General features: G+C 36.5%; 1 protein-coding gene and 1 pseudogene across 3 annotated transcripts in view; one reads left to right on the forward strand and one right to left on the reverse strand.

The window, feature by feature from the left end:
* Positions 1 to 137: 137 nt before the first annotated feature.
* On the reverse strand, positions 138 to 5,666 carry LOC127447586 (growth hormone-regulated TBC protein 1-A-like; annotated as a pseudogene).
* Positions 5,667 to 8,472: 2,806 nt separating this feature from the next.
* The window catches only part of LOC127447210 (mediator of RNA polymerase II transcription subunit 14-like), a 28,292-nt gene continuing 19,420 nt past the window's right edge, over positions 8,473 to 17,344 (forward strand). For all 3 annotated transcript variants that reach the window (XM_051708871.1, XM_051708874.1, XM_051708872.1), the window contains exons 1-13: positions 8,473 to 8,867; positions 9,346 to 9,372; positions 9,485 to 9,590; positions 9,694 to 9,867; positions 14,463 to 14,592; positions 14,740 to 14,868; positions 14,975 to 15,082; positions 15,916 to 16,048; positions 16,132 to 16,282; positions 16,369 to 16,480; positions 16,667 to 16,792; positions 16,899 to 16,977; positions 17,061 to 17,220. In XM_051708871.1, the coding sequence (XP_051564831.1) occupies positions 8,698 to 8,867; positions 9,346 to 9,372; positions 9,485 to 9,590; positions 9,694 to 9,867; positions 14,463 to 14,592; positions 14,740 to 14,868; positions 14,975 to 15,082; positions 15,916 to 16,048; positions 16,132 to 16,282; positions 16,369 to 16,480; positions 16,667 to 16,792; positions 16,899 to 16,977; positions 17,061 to 17,220 (1,605 nt within the window). In that variant the 5' untranslated portion in view covers positions 8,473 to 8,697. The remainder of the gene's footprint in view (positions 8,868 to 9,345; positions 9,373 to 9,484; positions 9,591 to 9,693; positions 9,868 to 14,462; positions 14,593 to 14,739; positions 14,869 to 14,974; positions 15,083 to 15,915; positions 16,049 to 16,131; positions 16,283 to 16,368; positions 16,481 to 16,666; positions 16,793 to 16,898; positions 16,978 to 17,060; positions 17,221 to 17,344) is intronic.

The following is a 17,344-nucleotide window of genomic DNA, read 5'->3' on the forward strand; positions in this document are numbered from 1 at the left end:
TTTAATCTACAATAATAACTATTTCTAAACAATTACAGAAAGTACTGACATTCAATTTAACCTAATCCCACAGTGTAAATAATAGATTTTCAACTCTGATCAGAATCTGTCTAAAAAATACACCCAATGTTCATCCTTTAGTGTGAATCAAAAATGTTTGCAGAAGTTACAATGTGATTCCTACTGGTCTTCCTGAGTTAAGTGATTGTTGCCATAGAGAGACTTCCTTGCTCCATAAAGAATTCCTGAGTTTAGATGACGAACAAACACTTCATTATATACTGTAGGCTTCACTAGTATTTGTTTACTTTCTGAACAAATAATAGCCACAGATTTCACCTGCATGAAGGTGTGGCAGTCCTCGACATATTCCCCATGGGTGATCTGGGAGATGAGGTTCTGGTGGTGATGGATCAATGTCAAAGCCACGTAGAACAGGCAGTCCCATATTCTCAGCACTGTCTGAGAAGACCAAACTTACCTTTTTATAATTTTAAGCAATTCTTGTAACATTGAAAATTGCTAAGATTGATCTCATTTTACAATATACAGGGTTAACCTTTGACTTTGTCCTCACCTCTACAGGAAGGATGTAAATGTAAAGACAGATGAACCAGCGTGAGACCACTAGGGTCCACATTACAATGTGCCGATTCATGGCCTGCTAGACAGCAGGAGCCTTCATCCTGACAAGCTCCCCAAGCACCTCTTGATCTGTCTTAAGCCCCAACATAGTTGATTTTATAACAGTCTCAAAAAAAACTTAAGAATTTTATGAACTTTGAGTAATTTTTTTTCTTCATTTAAAGTCAACATGAAACTGCATTCAAAACCCATTTTACTCCCATAATGTGACTTGGTTCCGAGTGAACCAAAATGTTCAACAAGAAAATTTTTTTGGCTGAGACTTGATTTTATCCACTGAGAATTGATTGGATCATGAAAAGTGGGCGCTACATACCAGAATGGAGCCGGACCAGAATGCAAGTTTGCAGTTGATTGCGGAGGACTATTTCCCTCCCGAAACACCACCAGCAAGTGATGGAAATCAAAACAGCACTTCACAAAGCTTTTCTTTTTTTCAAACAGGTTTCCCCAAACACCAGGGCTGTTTCTAAGCAAATTCCTACTTGGAGCCCCCCACCCGGATCCAGGCCCACCCAAGAATGACACCACAAAACATATATCTACAAATGTGAATATATTAACTTACAATAGGAATATCAATAACGTTTTTTTTTTTTTTTTTTTTTTTTTTTTTTTTACAATAAATTACTAATAAATATCTATACAAATTAATAAGTATAACAATATACAACCCCCCCCCCCCTAAAAAACGTCCTTGCTTTGCGGGGCCCCCACTTACTTATAGCCAGAAACGGCCCTGCCAAACACTCCTAATTTTTTCCATTATTTGGACAAACAGATAGTCCTGCCCCAAACTCATGCCACTGGTTGAGCCAAGTTGCTTTGTTGGGCCGCTCAAACAAACAAACAGGGAGCTTCCAAAAAGGGTCCATTTGGTTTCATGTTGATTTTATAAACCACAGCAAAGCAATACTGCTAATTTGCATGTTGTAATGATGTATGATGCTTTGCATCTAGAGCTGGTTAAACATACTAGTGAGTAAGAGACTAACCTGGTAAGATCCTGCCAAGTAAAGCATCCATTAACCAGAAAGATTTCTCCTCATCTTTGGTTCATTTCACAAAAATGAAATTATAATTCACACACACACAAAAATGAATGATATTTATAAATATATGTTAGGAGGTTCACAAAAAGTGAATTCACAAATAAATAAAATATTTACAAATATATTTTTTAACTCACAAACACAACTCTGTCCAGCATTCATTTGCAGATCGCTAATTAATGAGTCAATTATCACTGTCAGAGCATGATGCTGTATTTTAGAAAGGGACCCCATAATAGTACATCCTAAAACATTCACACAAATTCTAATAAAGATTACCTTACAACTGCTTTTATTAAATACATTAACATAATGTGAAACCAAATTAATGCCATAGCACAGGGGTGTCAAACTCGGTTCCTGGAGGGCCACAGTCCAGCAGAGTTTAGCTCCAACCCTAATTAAACACCTGAAGCAGCTAATCAAGGTCTTCAGGAGTGCTTGAAGATTACAAGGAGGGCTGGAACTAAACTCTGCAGGGATGCGGCCCTGTTATGTACACTGTGTAATATAGGATATTAATTTATGGTTTGTGCTCCTAAGATCATCTAATATGATTCATGTTTTATAAAGACACTATCTGTACTACTGATCTTTTGTAGTGTATAGTAGTGTGTCTGTTTGGATCTGTCATGTAACATTAAGAGTAAAGGTTTTGACGACACATTCCAGTCAAGAAACTTGGTTAAAATTAAAATAGACTCATACAGTCAGCCAGGTTAGCTATAAAGCTAATGATCAGGACACTCTACAAATGGGCAATTTTCAGCTGTCGACATTTAACGAGACACTACACATGTTCATAACTGGGAGAAAATGATACAAACCTTAAATCACACTATTCCTCTGATGACGTCCATTTCTTTAAGAGTTTGTGGCCTTGGAGCTTATCTGTATGTGCTTGATTTAGTGCTCATGAGAGCTGTGACTCTGGTCCCGCCCTGATAGTAAAACAAAGCGTGATTGGTTGAAGATAGAACATGTTACGATTGGTCCGAGTAATGTGGCCGTTATCTGATTGGCTTGAGTAGACGATGGGTGGAGTCCACCTATTTGTAGATTTGTGTGCACATCTTGACACTTGATTTGTTTCAAAATCGACAAATGCCTGCAGCGATCCGCAAATGCACAGGAAGCGATCCACAAATAAATGCGCGTGATTCACAAATGAATGCTGGACAGAGTTGTGTTTGTGACTTAAAAAAATAATTGTTTTTTTTGCAAATCTCATTTTATTTATTTGTGAATTCACTTTATTTTTGTGAAACTCCTTACATTTATTTGTGGATCTCATTCAATTTATTTGTCAACCAACTTTCTATTTGTGAATTTCTTTCCATTTGTAAGTTAATATGCAACAATTCCATCTCCATAAATTACTGCTGTGCTATACTTCCTCACTCGTTATATTTTACATTTCACTAAGATCCTTGTGCTACAATAGTTTCTCAGATACAGTGGGAAGTTCAATTCTGGATTAATGTGATACTTCAGTCTCCAGACCTAAAAATTGGTCATGTGTTGTACCTGAAAGTAACCAACATCCTTATTGTGATGTACATACACTAGAAGTACATTTAACAGGGCCTTTTGTAAACATGGCTGGGAGGTGTCATGGAACTGAATGTTGTCAGGGAAGGTTCTGTGCATATCTGAAAAAAATTAAAGTTTTGTATGATCAATCTTTAAGTGAAAATATGGTTCCATGACTCAGCTGCAGAACAAATACCGTACCAGCACATGTAACCTGTTCTATCTCAGGGTCATGCTGAGCCTTTAACAGAGAGTGATAGTAGCCAGGATTCCTATCCAGCTGCTCTTGAGCTCCACTAGCTGCCATCCAAATCTGAGTGCGATATTCACATGGAACTCACAAATCGCAAATCGCTTCACTGAAAAAACAAAAGACAGCTTTACAAAAGTGGAAAATATTTTATTTTATATTTTTCTAGATGTTTGTAAGATATGGACAGTTAATTGTTTCTACAAATTTTGGTTGTTTTACAATTTTCATATATCCCTATGTGTAGTTGTTTTTGTGTATTTTTTTATTTGCACAAACCACTTGAAACACTTGTTTCATAGCCAAATAAAAAATGAATTGTAAAAAAGTTGAGTGAATGCATATGCATGCATAAACTCGCCCACCTTTCAAATTATTTTCCACTTTGACAGTGCCCTGCAAAAGTTTAGACTACTTTTTCGACCTTCTAGTGAGCACAGCTACATTCTCTGACATTAGCTCCTCATAGGATTCATAGTTGAAATCCTCTGATCTCTCAAATCTATATTGGTCTACCCTACAGACACATTTAAAGACTTGCATTAGATGTTATTTGGTAATTTTGCCAACATTCAAAGAAGAATAACAGCAACTTATATCAAAATTATACCATAACATTTTAATAATTAATCTTAAATTAAAATAAGATGGAGTTTAATAGGGTACAACAGGGCTAAAGGCACACCTTAAGGAATATGTGCTTTTTTCTGGTCACAAAGTTTATCAAGATTGGACAAATTAATTTCTATTTATTGAATATTGATGGAGCAACATCATTTGTGTAATAATGGAAGGTTATTTTGATTACAGTTCATTTTTGTAAAGGTGATGAGAGAGCGTTTTACCCCACATTGGGGTTATATTGATATCATGTAAATATTAATCAGCTTACACAAATACTTTTAAGATAGCAAGATGAACAAATTAACAAAATAAGATATTGCTCATTTAAAATAACTACTTAAGAAAAGGGTTCATCATTTCCTGTAAATTTCAAACACATTTGGCATTTCATAACATCTCAAGTATTCTATAAGCAAATGATCTCAATTTTTCATAATAAATCTATTCTCCCCACTTAAGAAAAACAATGTGTTTTATGGGGCCCTTTAGCACCTGCAATAGGGGGAGTTTTATCCCAGATATCACCCTTTCACTTATTGGACTGTTCTTAAAAAAAAAGTGATTAAGTCAACTGGAAAAAACTGAAAATGACAAATAGCCTAAGTATGTTGTCTTAAAATAAATGTGATCATTTCAGGGGTTCTCATTAGCTACATACATTTAAAAACAATTAAAAAATTATTAATATATTAGATCATAGTACCTCAAATTCCAACTTTAGACATTGAACGCAATGATCTCATGGATCAGGAATGTTTAATAAGTGTTAAGAAAAGTACGTACTGTGGTAGTTTTTGTTGCTGTTTAGTGTTTTGAGAGAAAATAAAATCAAAAGTGTCTTTTACCTGGCGGGGCCCTTTAGTTCCATATCCTATCATGAAAAAATTTTGAGCATTTTAAAATGACACTTTTTGAAGTGCTATTTAATTGTGTAAATGTTCATGAATGACATTGACGCAAACATCACCTGACACACAGGTGTTTTGGACCATCTCCAAGCGAGCGCCAAGTTGAATGTTATTAATAAATAACACCAGTTCATCATATATGAATAATGAAAGTGTTCATATCTCTGGCAGTTGTTGCAGTTTGAAGTTGCGGAACATTCTGTGCTTTTTTTTTCTCTCTCCCCTTTTTCTCCCCAATTTGGAATGCCCAATTCCCAGTGTGCTCTAAGTTGTCGTGGTGGCGTAGTGACTCACCTCAGTCTGGGTGGCGGAGGATGAATCTCAGTTGCCTCCGCATCTGAGACCATCAATCCACGCATCTTATCACGTGGCTTGTTGAGCGCTTTACCGTGGAGACGTAGCGCTTGTGGAGGCTTCAGGCTATTCTCCGCGGCATCCACGCACAACTCACCACGTGGCCCACCAAGATTGAACCACATTATAGTGACCACAAGGAGGTTACCCCATGTGACTCTACCCTCCCTAGCAACTGGGCCAATTTGGTTGCTTAGGAGACCTGGTTGGAGTCACTCAGCATGCCCTGGATTTGAACTCGCGACTCCAGGGGTGGTAGTCAGCATCTTTTCTCACTGAGCTACTCAGGCCCCCAAACATTCTGTGCTTTGATAATTAAAGTAATTCTCCATGAAAAGGCTCAGTGCGTCTCTTCCAACGGACACTCTCTAAACTGAGATGAGCTGTGTAAATAAACCCCACCCCTTGAGAAACATGTCATTGCTTTTGCTCATATGTCCAGGTTATGCACTGGCGTTTAACCTGTTTGGTTTTGTAGTATGCAATAATATAATCAAGAGCATTATTGTATTACGAGGACCAGACCATTTCAAATATATTTTTTTGGATCATGAATGATGGAACAAAGTCGTTAGTTTTGTTTCAATGTTTGAGCCATTACTGCATTTCTAAATAATCTATGCAATCCATTAGATAGACCATAAACTTTCCCAGCAGATAATTAGATGGTTGGAGGACTAAATATTGGGCTCTTACAGAGCTGACCAACACTACAATACACTACACTACACTATCACATCATTCTTTATCACACCACAGATGTTAGTTTTTAAAAATGTTTAAGCTTTTATTTTCATGAAAACAAAGAAAACTCAACTAAATGTTTACTCTACATTTCTTATAATATGATATAATATAATATATGATTAATTAATTAAAAATGTACAATTAATTATGGGAATAATTATAGGCTACCCATATACCAGTTCATTATATAGGCCTATTTAAAGAAATATTCCGGGCTCAAGACAAGGCAAGCTCAATCGACAGCATTTGTGGCATAATGTTGATTACCACAAAATTGCATTTCGACTCATCCCTCCTTTTCTTAAAAAAAAGAAGAAGAATTGCAGTTACAGTGAGGCACTTACAATGGAAGTGAATGGGGCCAATCTGTAAACATTAAAATACTCACAGTTTTAAAAGTATAGATACAAGACCTAAACAATATGCATGTTAACATGATTTTAGTGTTATAAATCGCTTACTAACCGTTTCTTTGTAAAGTTATATTCAGTTTTACAACTTTGTTGTCATGACAATGTAATGCCGTAAACCCTAAAACAGGGGTTCTCAATGGGAGTGGTATAGACCTCCAGTGGGCATTCAAAGGATGCCAGGGGTGCTGAGAGCAAATTAGTAGAGACAGGGTGTTAGGTTACAAATGGGGGGCATTTATCAGTCATGTTAATCAAATCTATCCTCAAGTTCCTGTTTGCATTAAAATGTTTATCTAGACTCCATTATATGGGTTGTACCGCAGTTCATCTGATTCTGAAGTCTAGCAGCTACGGCTCAATGGACAGAGGCAGTGCGAGCGCAAAGCAGGTGCGTTTTTACTCACAGACCGGTCTTGAGCTCTTAAATGCGTACCTCTGATCATTGCAGCTCTGCGACAACCAGTGAGAAGCGCGGTGTGAGACGTGGAAACCATTGAATTCAGCACAGAATTCTACATGACCACCCTTGAATTTACTATAGTAACACTAACTATACTTTAGGCAGAAATAGATTCATAATACATATTATCATATCACCACTTCAGCTCTATTAAATTTGTCATCGGCTACATTAGGGGAGTGAGGGAATATAATACATTTTTGTTATAACTTATAAATGTTTATATTTTGTATTGGTTGTTTTTACATGTGTTTAGAGTAGGCCTACTGATTGTAATTACAAAAATGGCATAATTTGTTGTATAGAAACCATGTTACATTTAACCACGGTAGTGAAGAAGATCCATGCTTCCATGTGTTTACTATATAGTTATACTGTTCAACTATAAAAATAAATAAATAAATAAATAAATACATTTAAATTTTCATAAAGGCAAATGCAAAATACACAGTTTCTTTCTTTCTTTCTTTCTTTTTTTTTTATGAAATAGAAATGGGTAAATCCTAAAATAAATAGGCTAAAATATTTTTGTTTGAGTGTTAGAAAATATAACTGATTAAGTTTGCCTTCAGAAATTCCAAGAGATGACTCATTTGAATCAGTAAGACCTGATGAAAGGAGTTCCAACTCAGTCACACGGTTAGAATATTTTAGTCACATAAATTAGGTTAACTTTTTACTTTTTCTAGATGTTACAGATAACCTTAACGTTGTTGATACCAGTAAAGGGAATTAAGTAGGGGGGCGTTCATTAAAAAAAGGTTGAGAATACACGAGTATTAACATAAGAATTAAAGTAAGTGCTTTTATAAAACTATCGACCTAACCTTTACATTTCTGCCTTAAAACAATCCAAAGATTGGCCCCATTCACTTCAATTGTAAGTGTCTCCCTTTAACCTCAATTTGTGCTTTTTTTTTTTTTTTAAAGAACTGGAGGGATGAATCGAAATTATTTTTTCGTGGTATTCAACATCATGCCACAAATCCTGTTGACTGAGCTAAACTTGTATTGAACCTGGAATATTCCATGCAATAATATTTGTAATTTATTATATATATATATATATATATATATATATATATATATATATATATATATATATATATATATATTAAATTTGTGTATGTTTATATTACATTGTATTTTCATTGTGCAGAGCCTTTCACCACAGATAACCTGTTTTTGAAATTGTGTTTGCAATTATTTGGTGTAATATTTATATTTATAAATAAATAAATAAACCGGAAGTTTGGTCGGACCGTTTATTTTACAAAATAAAGGTCTCATCAGGGTCTCACTTTATTCGGAAGCTAATGTTGCGTAAAAATGCTATTTGACATCTAAAATGCACAATAATTTGTTTATTTATTAAGTGATATTATAATATATATTAATTGTGAAGCAGATAATCCCATAAAAGTTTTTTTTTTTTAGACTTGTATTTTAAAATATTTCACTCAGCAGCCATTTAGGGAAAGAACAGTTTGGTTTCCTGCTTCATCTGTCCGCTGTCTGATGGCGGGGCTCTATCTCTCCACCGCTAACACCCTACGACTCCTTTTATCACTTCTCAATGGGGTGAAATCGATTTAGAGGCGCATCCGCTTTAAAACGAAAGCGGGATTCTATCCTCTCGGCCCGGTTTGCGGTAAACGCGAGTGGAAAGGTTCGGATCCGTAACCGCATAAATCTCCTGTTGTATTTTAAAATGGCTCCGGTTCAAATCGGTTCCGACGGGCAGCTGGTCCCTGCCGGGGGTCCAACTTCAGCCCCGCAGCCTCCTCCAGGAGCCCCGGCCACTCAAGGAGTCCGACTGAGTCTCTTGATCGAGTTTCTGCTGCAGCGAACCTACCATGAGATCACTCTGCTGGCTGAGCTGTAAGTTCATCAGACATCTGACCTGATGTAGTTATTTTAGTTTGGTATATAACTCTAGCTCTTATGCACCAGCTTTGGCCTATATGTTTCCTCAATATTGTTTTGTTGTACAGAACATGTCTGTGAACTGTCTGATGTTCATAAGTCTTGTTTTTTAAGTTGGCTATGGACTATATGATAGGAGAGTGTAAATGCAACCTCTCTCTGACCCATATGACTTCTTATTTGGCATGTTTTCTAAAGTAGTTAAAAAAGTGGCATTTTTATAGAATACCAGATCAGGATCTACTGTTGGGCAGGTTAATTGGTATGGGTCTCCAGAATATGTGCAAAGATATAGCCTAAGTTTTCTTGTTCTGAGCCAAAGGATTTTTACATTGTGTGTCTTCAAGTTGTCTTTTCTGATTCTAGATTTAACATGTAAAATTCCTTGTGCTGGCATTTCACATTTTTAACCATATCCTTATGATTTCCCTAGACTCCCACGAAAAACAGACATGGAAAGGTAAGAAATTGCCATAGTGGCACACAATCTTTGATTCTTTTGAAGCAGGATTATAATGTTGGTTACATAATTCTTGCATATGAATGTTACTGACTTGACCCGTTTCTGATAGGAAAATTGAAATCGTTCAGTTTGCCAGTCGGACACGGCAGCTCTTTGTACGTCTGCTTGCTCTTGTGAAATGGGCAAGTAATGCAGGGAAGGTGGAGAAATGTGCGGTATGTGATCTGTTTCCCATCTCCAATCTTGAAATCATTATCAGGAGCTAGGAGTTATTTTCATTCCTGTTGATAGAGTACTCATTCTTAGCTATGTTTGCAGATGATCTCCTCATTTCTGGATCAACAAGCATACTTATTTGTTGACACTGCTGACAGACTGGCATCACTGGCCAGGGATGCATTGGTACACGCCCGTTTGCCTAGCTTTGCCATTCCTTTCGCCATTGATGTACTGACCACGGGCTCTTACCCACGCCTGCCCACATGTATCCGGGTGAGTAGTCAAACCTTGAAGACCCTGTGATTTCCTTGACGAGTGCAGTTTTCTTTCCTGTGTTGACTTATGTCCCGCCCAAACTGTTTCATCAGGAAATATCGAAGGGTTTGTCCCAAGTATGGGCAATACCACTTATTTTCTTCTGATCCAATACAAGTTCTATCATTTATTTATTTTTTTCAATATCGCCGATACCGATACCTGTATTAAATTGATTTATTTTGTGTGCAAATTCTTGGTATAAAATTGGTCATTTTAAATATTATTTTTAAAATCCATATTTTGTACATTTATAGGCCTAAAATAGAAAATTATTAGAATTCTGTTTTGTTTAACCTTACGAAAATTAACCATGGTTTTACTGCAGTAACCACTGATCTTTATACTGTATCTATATTATAGATCAGTGACAGTAACCATAAAGTCAGCATGAAATTTCACCCTATCTATTTTCTAAATTCATGTTATTGATCTTATTCTGAACGATTCATCGATGCATATGTTTTATTTTATAAATTTATTTTTTTACAACTCGTAAATCTTTAATCCAAATTTCATAACTTGATCTTCTGGTGAAATGACAGACTTCTCTCTGGTGACGTATGCCGGACTTCTCCAATCATTTAGTCCACTTAAACCCTGCCCCTTTCTTATAAATACCACAACCATGCGTAGAGTTGAACGAAGTGTCAATCGCATGTTGGTGAAGATGGCAAGCTGTATTTTGGTCTGTTTTCCTTCAAAACTATCATTCATTGACCCAAACCTCCTTGGTTACTGGTCAGCTGGCTTGAATTTACATTTTGAGTGAGGAGGAATAACTGCAAATTCACATTTGTGTTCGAGACATTTCACGCCTGAATTGCTGAGGTGATCACTAATGAATATAATGCTTCAGATGCCTCTGGAGTTTATTTATATTTTTGAATGGAGTTATCTTGGGATGCACAGCACGAGTAAATGTGTTTTTCCTTTATATTTAGTGTATTGTGTTTCAAAACATTAAATATGGTTATCTTTTACTCATTTTTCAGTGGCTACAGCCTCTTCGTAAGCAAAGACCACAGTGTGCTCATGCGTTTATGTTGTCATTTTGATCATTGTTGTATTGAGATCGCTGCTCGGTTTCACCGATAACTGGCTCTGACTCTAGCAGCACGTGGTAGGGGTGTGTGTGTCTGCTGCAAACTCGCATTCAGATCTGCCTCCGTTCCGCTATGCAACACCCATATTTTCACAATCCAATCAACAACCAGTGGATAAACCACTCAAATCCCCACCTCACATATTTTCTTGTTCGATAAGCTGTTTCATTCAGAAATGCGTCACAATACGGAAGTCGGTTGCAACTTCCATTTGATGTCGACTTTCACCATGGTATTTGTAGTAGTGATGCACTGAAAAAACTAAATATTGGCTGAACCGAAAATTCAATTTAATTTAATAATATTAACAATGATAATAAATTTGTATTGTACAGTAATACAATTTCAGTTGTAATTTCTCAACTTTAAAACCATCTGGCTTTTATTTTGGCAGAACATTCCAAGAAGAACTTTGAGCTGCGCTGAAAGGTGCTGTAAGCAATTTTAGCCATTCTAGAATTTCCACAAGCTGAGCTGTTGGATTAGCCACGCCCCCTCTTTCCAAAACCCTGCACTCGAAAGATACCAAATGAGCTTTGAGACAGATATGGAGCAGAATTGGTTATCAAAAACATCAGCAGCAAAATAGTGCCCTCAACTGACAACTGTTATAAGCAACATGGCACAAAAATGGCTTTAAAGTCGGGATGAAACGGAAGTTGCGAATGTCTTTACTTACGTATTGTGACATATTTCTAAGTGAAACATATTCCCTTTTCGAACAAGAAAAAAGTTGAGTTTATCCATTGGTTGTTGATTGGATTGTGAAAATATGGGTGTTGCATAGTGGAACGAAGGCAGATCTGAATGCGAGCTTGCAGCGGACACGCACACCCCTACCACCATGCTGCTCAAGTCAGAGCTGGTTATCGGTGAAATTGAGCAGCGATCTCAACACATTTATGAACAAACGGACAACATAAATGCACAAGCACATCATGGTCTTTGCACATGAAGAGGCTGTAGAAGTTGAAAAAAAAAAAACCACTAACTCGTGCTGTGCATCCCAAGATAACTGCATTCAAAAACATAAACTCCAGAGGCATCCGAAGCGTTATATTCATTAGTGATCACCTCAGCAATTCAGGTGTGAAATGTCTCGAACACAGCTGCGAATTCGCAGTTATTCCTCATTCTAAATGTAAATTCAAGCCAGCTGACCCATAACCAAGGAGGTTTGGGTCAATGAATGATAGTTTTGAAGGAAAACAGATGAAAATACAGCTTGCCATCTTCACCAACATGCGAATGACGCTTCGTTCAACTATGCATGGTTGTGGTATTTATAAGAAAGGGGCAGGGTTTAAGTGGACTAAATGATTGGAGAAGTCCTGCATATGTCACCAGAGAGTAGTCGTTTCACCTGAAGATCAATTTTCTTAAAATAAAACATATGCATGGATAAATCGTTCAGAATAAGATCAGTAACATGTATTTAGAAAACAGATCGGGTGAACTTTCATTTCATGCCGACTTTTAAGCTTCAGTAATTCGCTGCAACTATAATACTATGTGAATGCGCAAAATGATTGACATGCAGAAAGTGTCATTGACCGCACACTGCAGACACATTTTTGTTTGCTGTTTACAGAGTCTAGAGCTATCACAGAGACATGTGAGATATCTCACGATACTTTTTCATTAATATCTTTCAGGGAGTGTGACATTTTTTTGCATACCTTTCCATGAAAAAATTGCTTGCAGCACCTTTAAAACAGTTGCGCTTCACGAGCTGTGCATGCACGTGCTGCTAAGAGTGTGTTAACAACAGAGCAACGCTCATTCACTGAAGCACCCTACGCATGCAAACAATATATGTACTAATTAAATGCATCGTTTGCAATTCACAAAACTATTGTATGGCTTCAGGAGACATTGAATATAATGCACGAGTCATATGGACTACTTTAATGGTGCCTTTATGCTTCTTTAATGTCACGTTGGATCTTGACAGTAACTGCTATGACACATAACGCACATTATCGGAGGACTGGAAAATGCTTTTAATGTGCTAATGACCAAGAGAGCGATCACTTCGCTTCTGGAGATGTGGACATTAATGTGCAACATAAACAATGCTTTTTCTCCATATGAGTGTTTCTGTTACCAGCTTTTAAAAATATCAGTTTCTGTTCATATTTTCAGCCTTTTTTTTTTTTTTTAGACCGAATATAGATATTTATGCCATCTTCAGCAGAACATTTTCAACAGCCAAATTTCGGTGCATCCCTAATTTGTGGTAAAACCATAGTAACCACTAAATTAACCATGGTTACTAAAGTCATGGTTACTATAATATTACTATAGTAAAATCATGGTTACTCTATGGATACTACAGAATTACTGTAGTCAAACCGTTGTTAATTGTATCCAAACCATGGTTTCCACAAAAAAAAATGTAATGTGGTTACTACAATAATATTACAAAAGTAAAAGCATGGTTTCCGCAAAAAAAAAAACATGGTAACATTGATAGTACTGTCATGGTTACTACAATTTTACTATAGTAAAACCATAGTTTCTGCCATAAAACCATGGTAAATACAGTCCTGGTTGCTACAATATAACTAAAGTAAAACCATGGTTAATTTTCCTAAGGATATCATTTATTAACAACCATTACAGAACATTATCAATGTTTTAACAACTTTTCATATTTTTTTTAAACAAACCCATAATAATAAAAATCACTTTTAGATTTGCCCTTATTTAGTGTTATTTAACTCCAGATTCTGTTTGTTTTCTGTCATTACCTCAGCCAAGCACTGCTTCCTCTGTTTGAACAGTTCTCACGTTGAGATGAGCGGAAGAACAAATATTTCCTATCCAGCGTATTCATTTGCTAATATATACTTTTTTTTCACTTTGGAAATTATATGCATTCATTGTTTATGGTTGCTAAATAATATAACTATAAAAATAAAAAAACTGGTAACACTTTTCAAAAGTTTCATGAAAATTATCATGAACAATCAAATATTGTTTACAGCATTAATCTTTGATAATGTTAGTTAATAAAAATACAAATATTCATTGTTAGTTCATAGTGCATTAACTAATGTTAACAAACGATGTATTACTGTATGTTGAAATTAACATTAACTAAGAGTAATAAATGCCGTAGAAGTATTGTTCATTGTTAGTTCATGTTAACTAATGTTAACAATTGGAAACATATTGTAAAATGTTACCAAAAAACATTAGAATTTATATTTTTATGTGAGAATCGATATTCTCGAAACAATATCGGTATCGGAAGTATCAATACTTGCCCAACCCCCCACCCCATGATTTGCTGCTCGGTAGCAGGTAATATTAGGGGAAGGGACATTCTCATTTTACAAGAATTTGATTGGACAAAAATCTGTGTAGTGGAAGATGAGGCATCAATATTATTGGTCAATTTTCCTGGAAGAACAATACTGTAAATGTCAATGTCTTTTTCAGGACAAAATTATTCCTCCAGATCCAATAACCAAAGCAGAGAAGCAGACCACGCTAAATCAGTTGAATCAAATCTTGCGGCACCGACTAGTCACAACCGACTTGCCCCCACAGCTGGCCAACTTAACCGTGGGTAAGTTCCAGGTCCACACATCTATTGGAAAAGACTTATTCTGTCCTGGAATATGTTTCTGAACATTTATTATGCTTTGTTTTGTGAGTGTTCTGTTTGGCTATGAATGATCTTGTTTTTACACTTGTGACCTCTTTCCATGACAAGCCAATGGGCGAGTGAAGTTTCGAGTTGAAGGGGAATTTGAAGCCACAATGACAGTAATGGGAGACGATCCTGATATCCCCTGGAGGTTACTTAAACTAGAGATTCTAGTAGAAGACAAGGAGACTGGAGGTAAGACTTTCTCATGTGTAGTACATGTAGGCCATGTACATGCGCTCTTGTATTTACAACTTGTGTGATTTATTTTTTTATTTTATTTTATTTTTTTTATATTCAGATGGAAGGGCATTGGTTCACAGCATGCAAGTGAACTATATCCATGAGCTGGTACAGTCCCGCCTGTTTGGAGATGACAAGCCCCTTCAAGACATGTACAATTGCCTTCGTATCCTTTCAGCACAAATTGTTTTCAGGGTTTTTGCGGATCAATTGATTGGTTAATCGATTAACAGTTAGTCAATATTGGGGATCAAACCAATAACCTTTGTTTTACCAGCCCAGATCTTTTGCTGTACACTTTCTAGTGAAGTGTTTGCACGGATGCACCTACTAATTATTTACTATTATACTAAAATTCGGAAAATAATAATAATAGTCAAAACTATAAATTAACAAAATTGGATCAAAATGATCTTACATTTTAGCTTCTTTGGAGTAGATTTGTTTATGATGTGAATGACTTTCTTCTGCTGAACACAAAGATTTTTAGAAGAATATTTCAGCTCCGTTGGTCCTCACAATGCAAGTGAATGGTGACCAGAACTTTGAGTGTCCAAAAATCACAAAGGTAGCATAAAAGTAATCCATAAGACTCCAGTGGTTAAATCCATATCTTCAGAAGTGATATGATAGATGTGGGTGAGAAACAGATCAATATTTAAGTCCTTTTTTACTTAAATCTCCACTTTCACATTCTTCTACCTTTTGTTTTTGGCGATTCACATCCTTCATGCATATCGCCACCTACTGGGCAGTGAGGAGAATTTATAGTAAAAAGTACTTAAATATTAATCTTTTTCTCACCCACACCTATCATATCACTTAAGTCAAGAGTGTCCAAACTTTTAACTGGTAGTGTTATATATTATAACACAACCTTTTCTGAGCTAATTGTAATGTGAAACGCTCCTGATAATTCAGAGTCACTGAACTGATGAGCTGTTTTCACCCCAATATTTCATGTAAGTTACATATTATTTCCTTAACGAATGGTGTCAGATTCCTTTTGCCTATCACTGCAGCTCGAGGTGTTGCACTCACAGACTCTGATGTTAATAAGAGAGCGGTGGGGTGATCTAGTGCAGGTGGAGCGCTACATCCCTGCCAAATGCCTCACGTTGTCTGTCTGGAAGTAGGTGTCAAAATTCACTCATTTCTGTAGCGGATGATTTTTGTCATCTTTGGTTTTGCATTTCATGGTTTTTTTACTTGTAGTCAACAGGTCCTGGGTAGAAAGACTGGCACGGCTTCTGTGAACAAGGTCACCATCAAAATTGATGAAACTGATGGTTCCAAGCCATTACAGATCTCCCATGAGCCTCCACTGCCTGCCTGTGATTCCAGATTAATGGAAAGAGCCATGAAAGTGAGTATGGCCTTGAAGGTGATTGTCAATAGATGTAATAAAACAAGAAAGAGCTCATCATGTCTGAATGCTTGTTCTTTCTGCAGATTGATCATCTCTCAGTGGAAAAGCTTTTGATTGATAGTGTACATGCCCGCTCAAATCAGAAGCTGCAGGAACTCAAAGCCATCCTGAAAAGTAGCAACCCCAGTGATAACTGTGAGTCTTACCTTTACACCACAGAGAGCTTCACCCTGCCAGTGCTTGTTGTGGACTTTGCAGGGATTAACTAGTCTGATTTGAGATCATTAAAGTATGAGAACTTTATAGCAAATTTGTATATTTATACAGTATATCACCTTATTTATTCTATAAAACAGACTTTTTTTTTTTTTTTTTTTTCAGCCTTCATAGAGACTGCCCTTCCCACACTGGTCATACCAATACTGGAGCCCTGTGGCCGATCTGAGTGTCTCCACATATTTGTTGATTTGCACTCTGGGATGTTTCAGCCAATGCTCTATGGAGTCGGTTAGTCACAGATCCATTCAAGTGGATGAGGCACACATCAGTTCATTTGAGCAAATTATATCATCGACTTCTTCGGACTTAACCTGCCTTGTTTGACTCTTTCCAGATCAGTCCATGTTGGACGACATTGAGAAGAACATCAACGATGACATGAAGCGTGTCGTCACATGGTTACAGCAGCTAAAGTATGCTTTTGTTTTTCTGCTCTTGTTGTGTTTACATTGTGACAGTAACAGTGGCTGATGGAAGTCTATTTTGTTTTCAATAGGTTCTGGCTGGGAGAGCAGAGATGTCGACAGTCTGTGAAACATCTCCCCACACTGTGCACAGACACTCTCCATCTGTCCAATTCAGCCTCTCACCCTGTGGGCAACCTAACCAAACATCGCCTCTTTATCAGACTCACCCGCCTTCCACAATACTATATTGTAAATACCTCTGTTTCATTCATCAAGGAATTTTCCTTTTGTAACAAATGGAATAATAACAAATGTTTTTTTATTTTTTTTATTTTTTTTACATTTACTGTTGATAACCACATAAAATAAATTA

The sequence above is a fragment of the Myxocyprinus asiaticus genome, chromosome 10, assembly GCF_019703515.2.
Source record: "Myxocyprinus asiaticus isolate MX2 ecotype Aquarium Trade chromosome 10, UBuf_Myxa_2, whole genome shotgun sequence".
NCBI lineage: Eukaryota > Metazoa > Chordata > Actinopteri > Cypriniformes > Catostomidae > Myxocyprinus > Myxocyprinus asiaticus.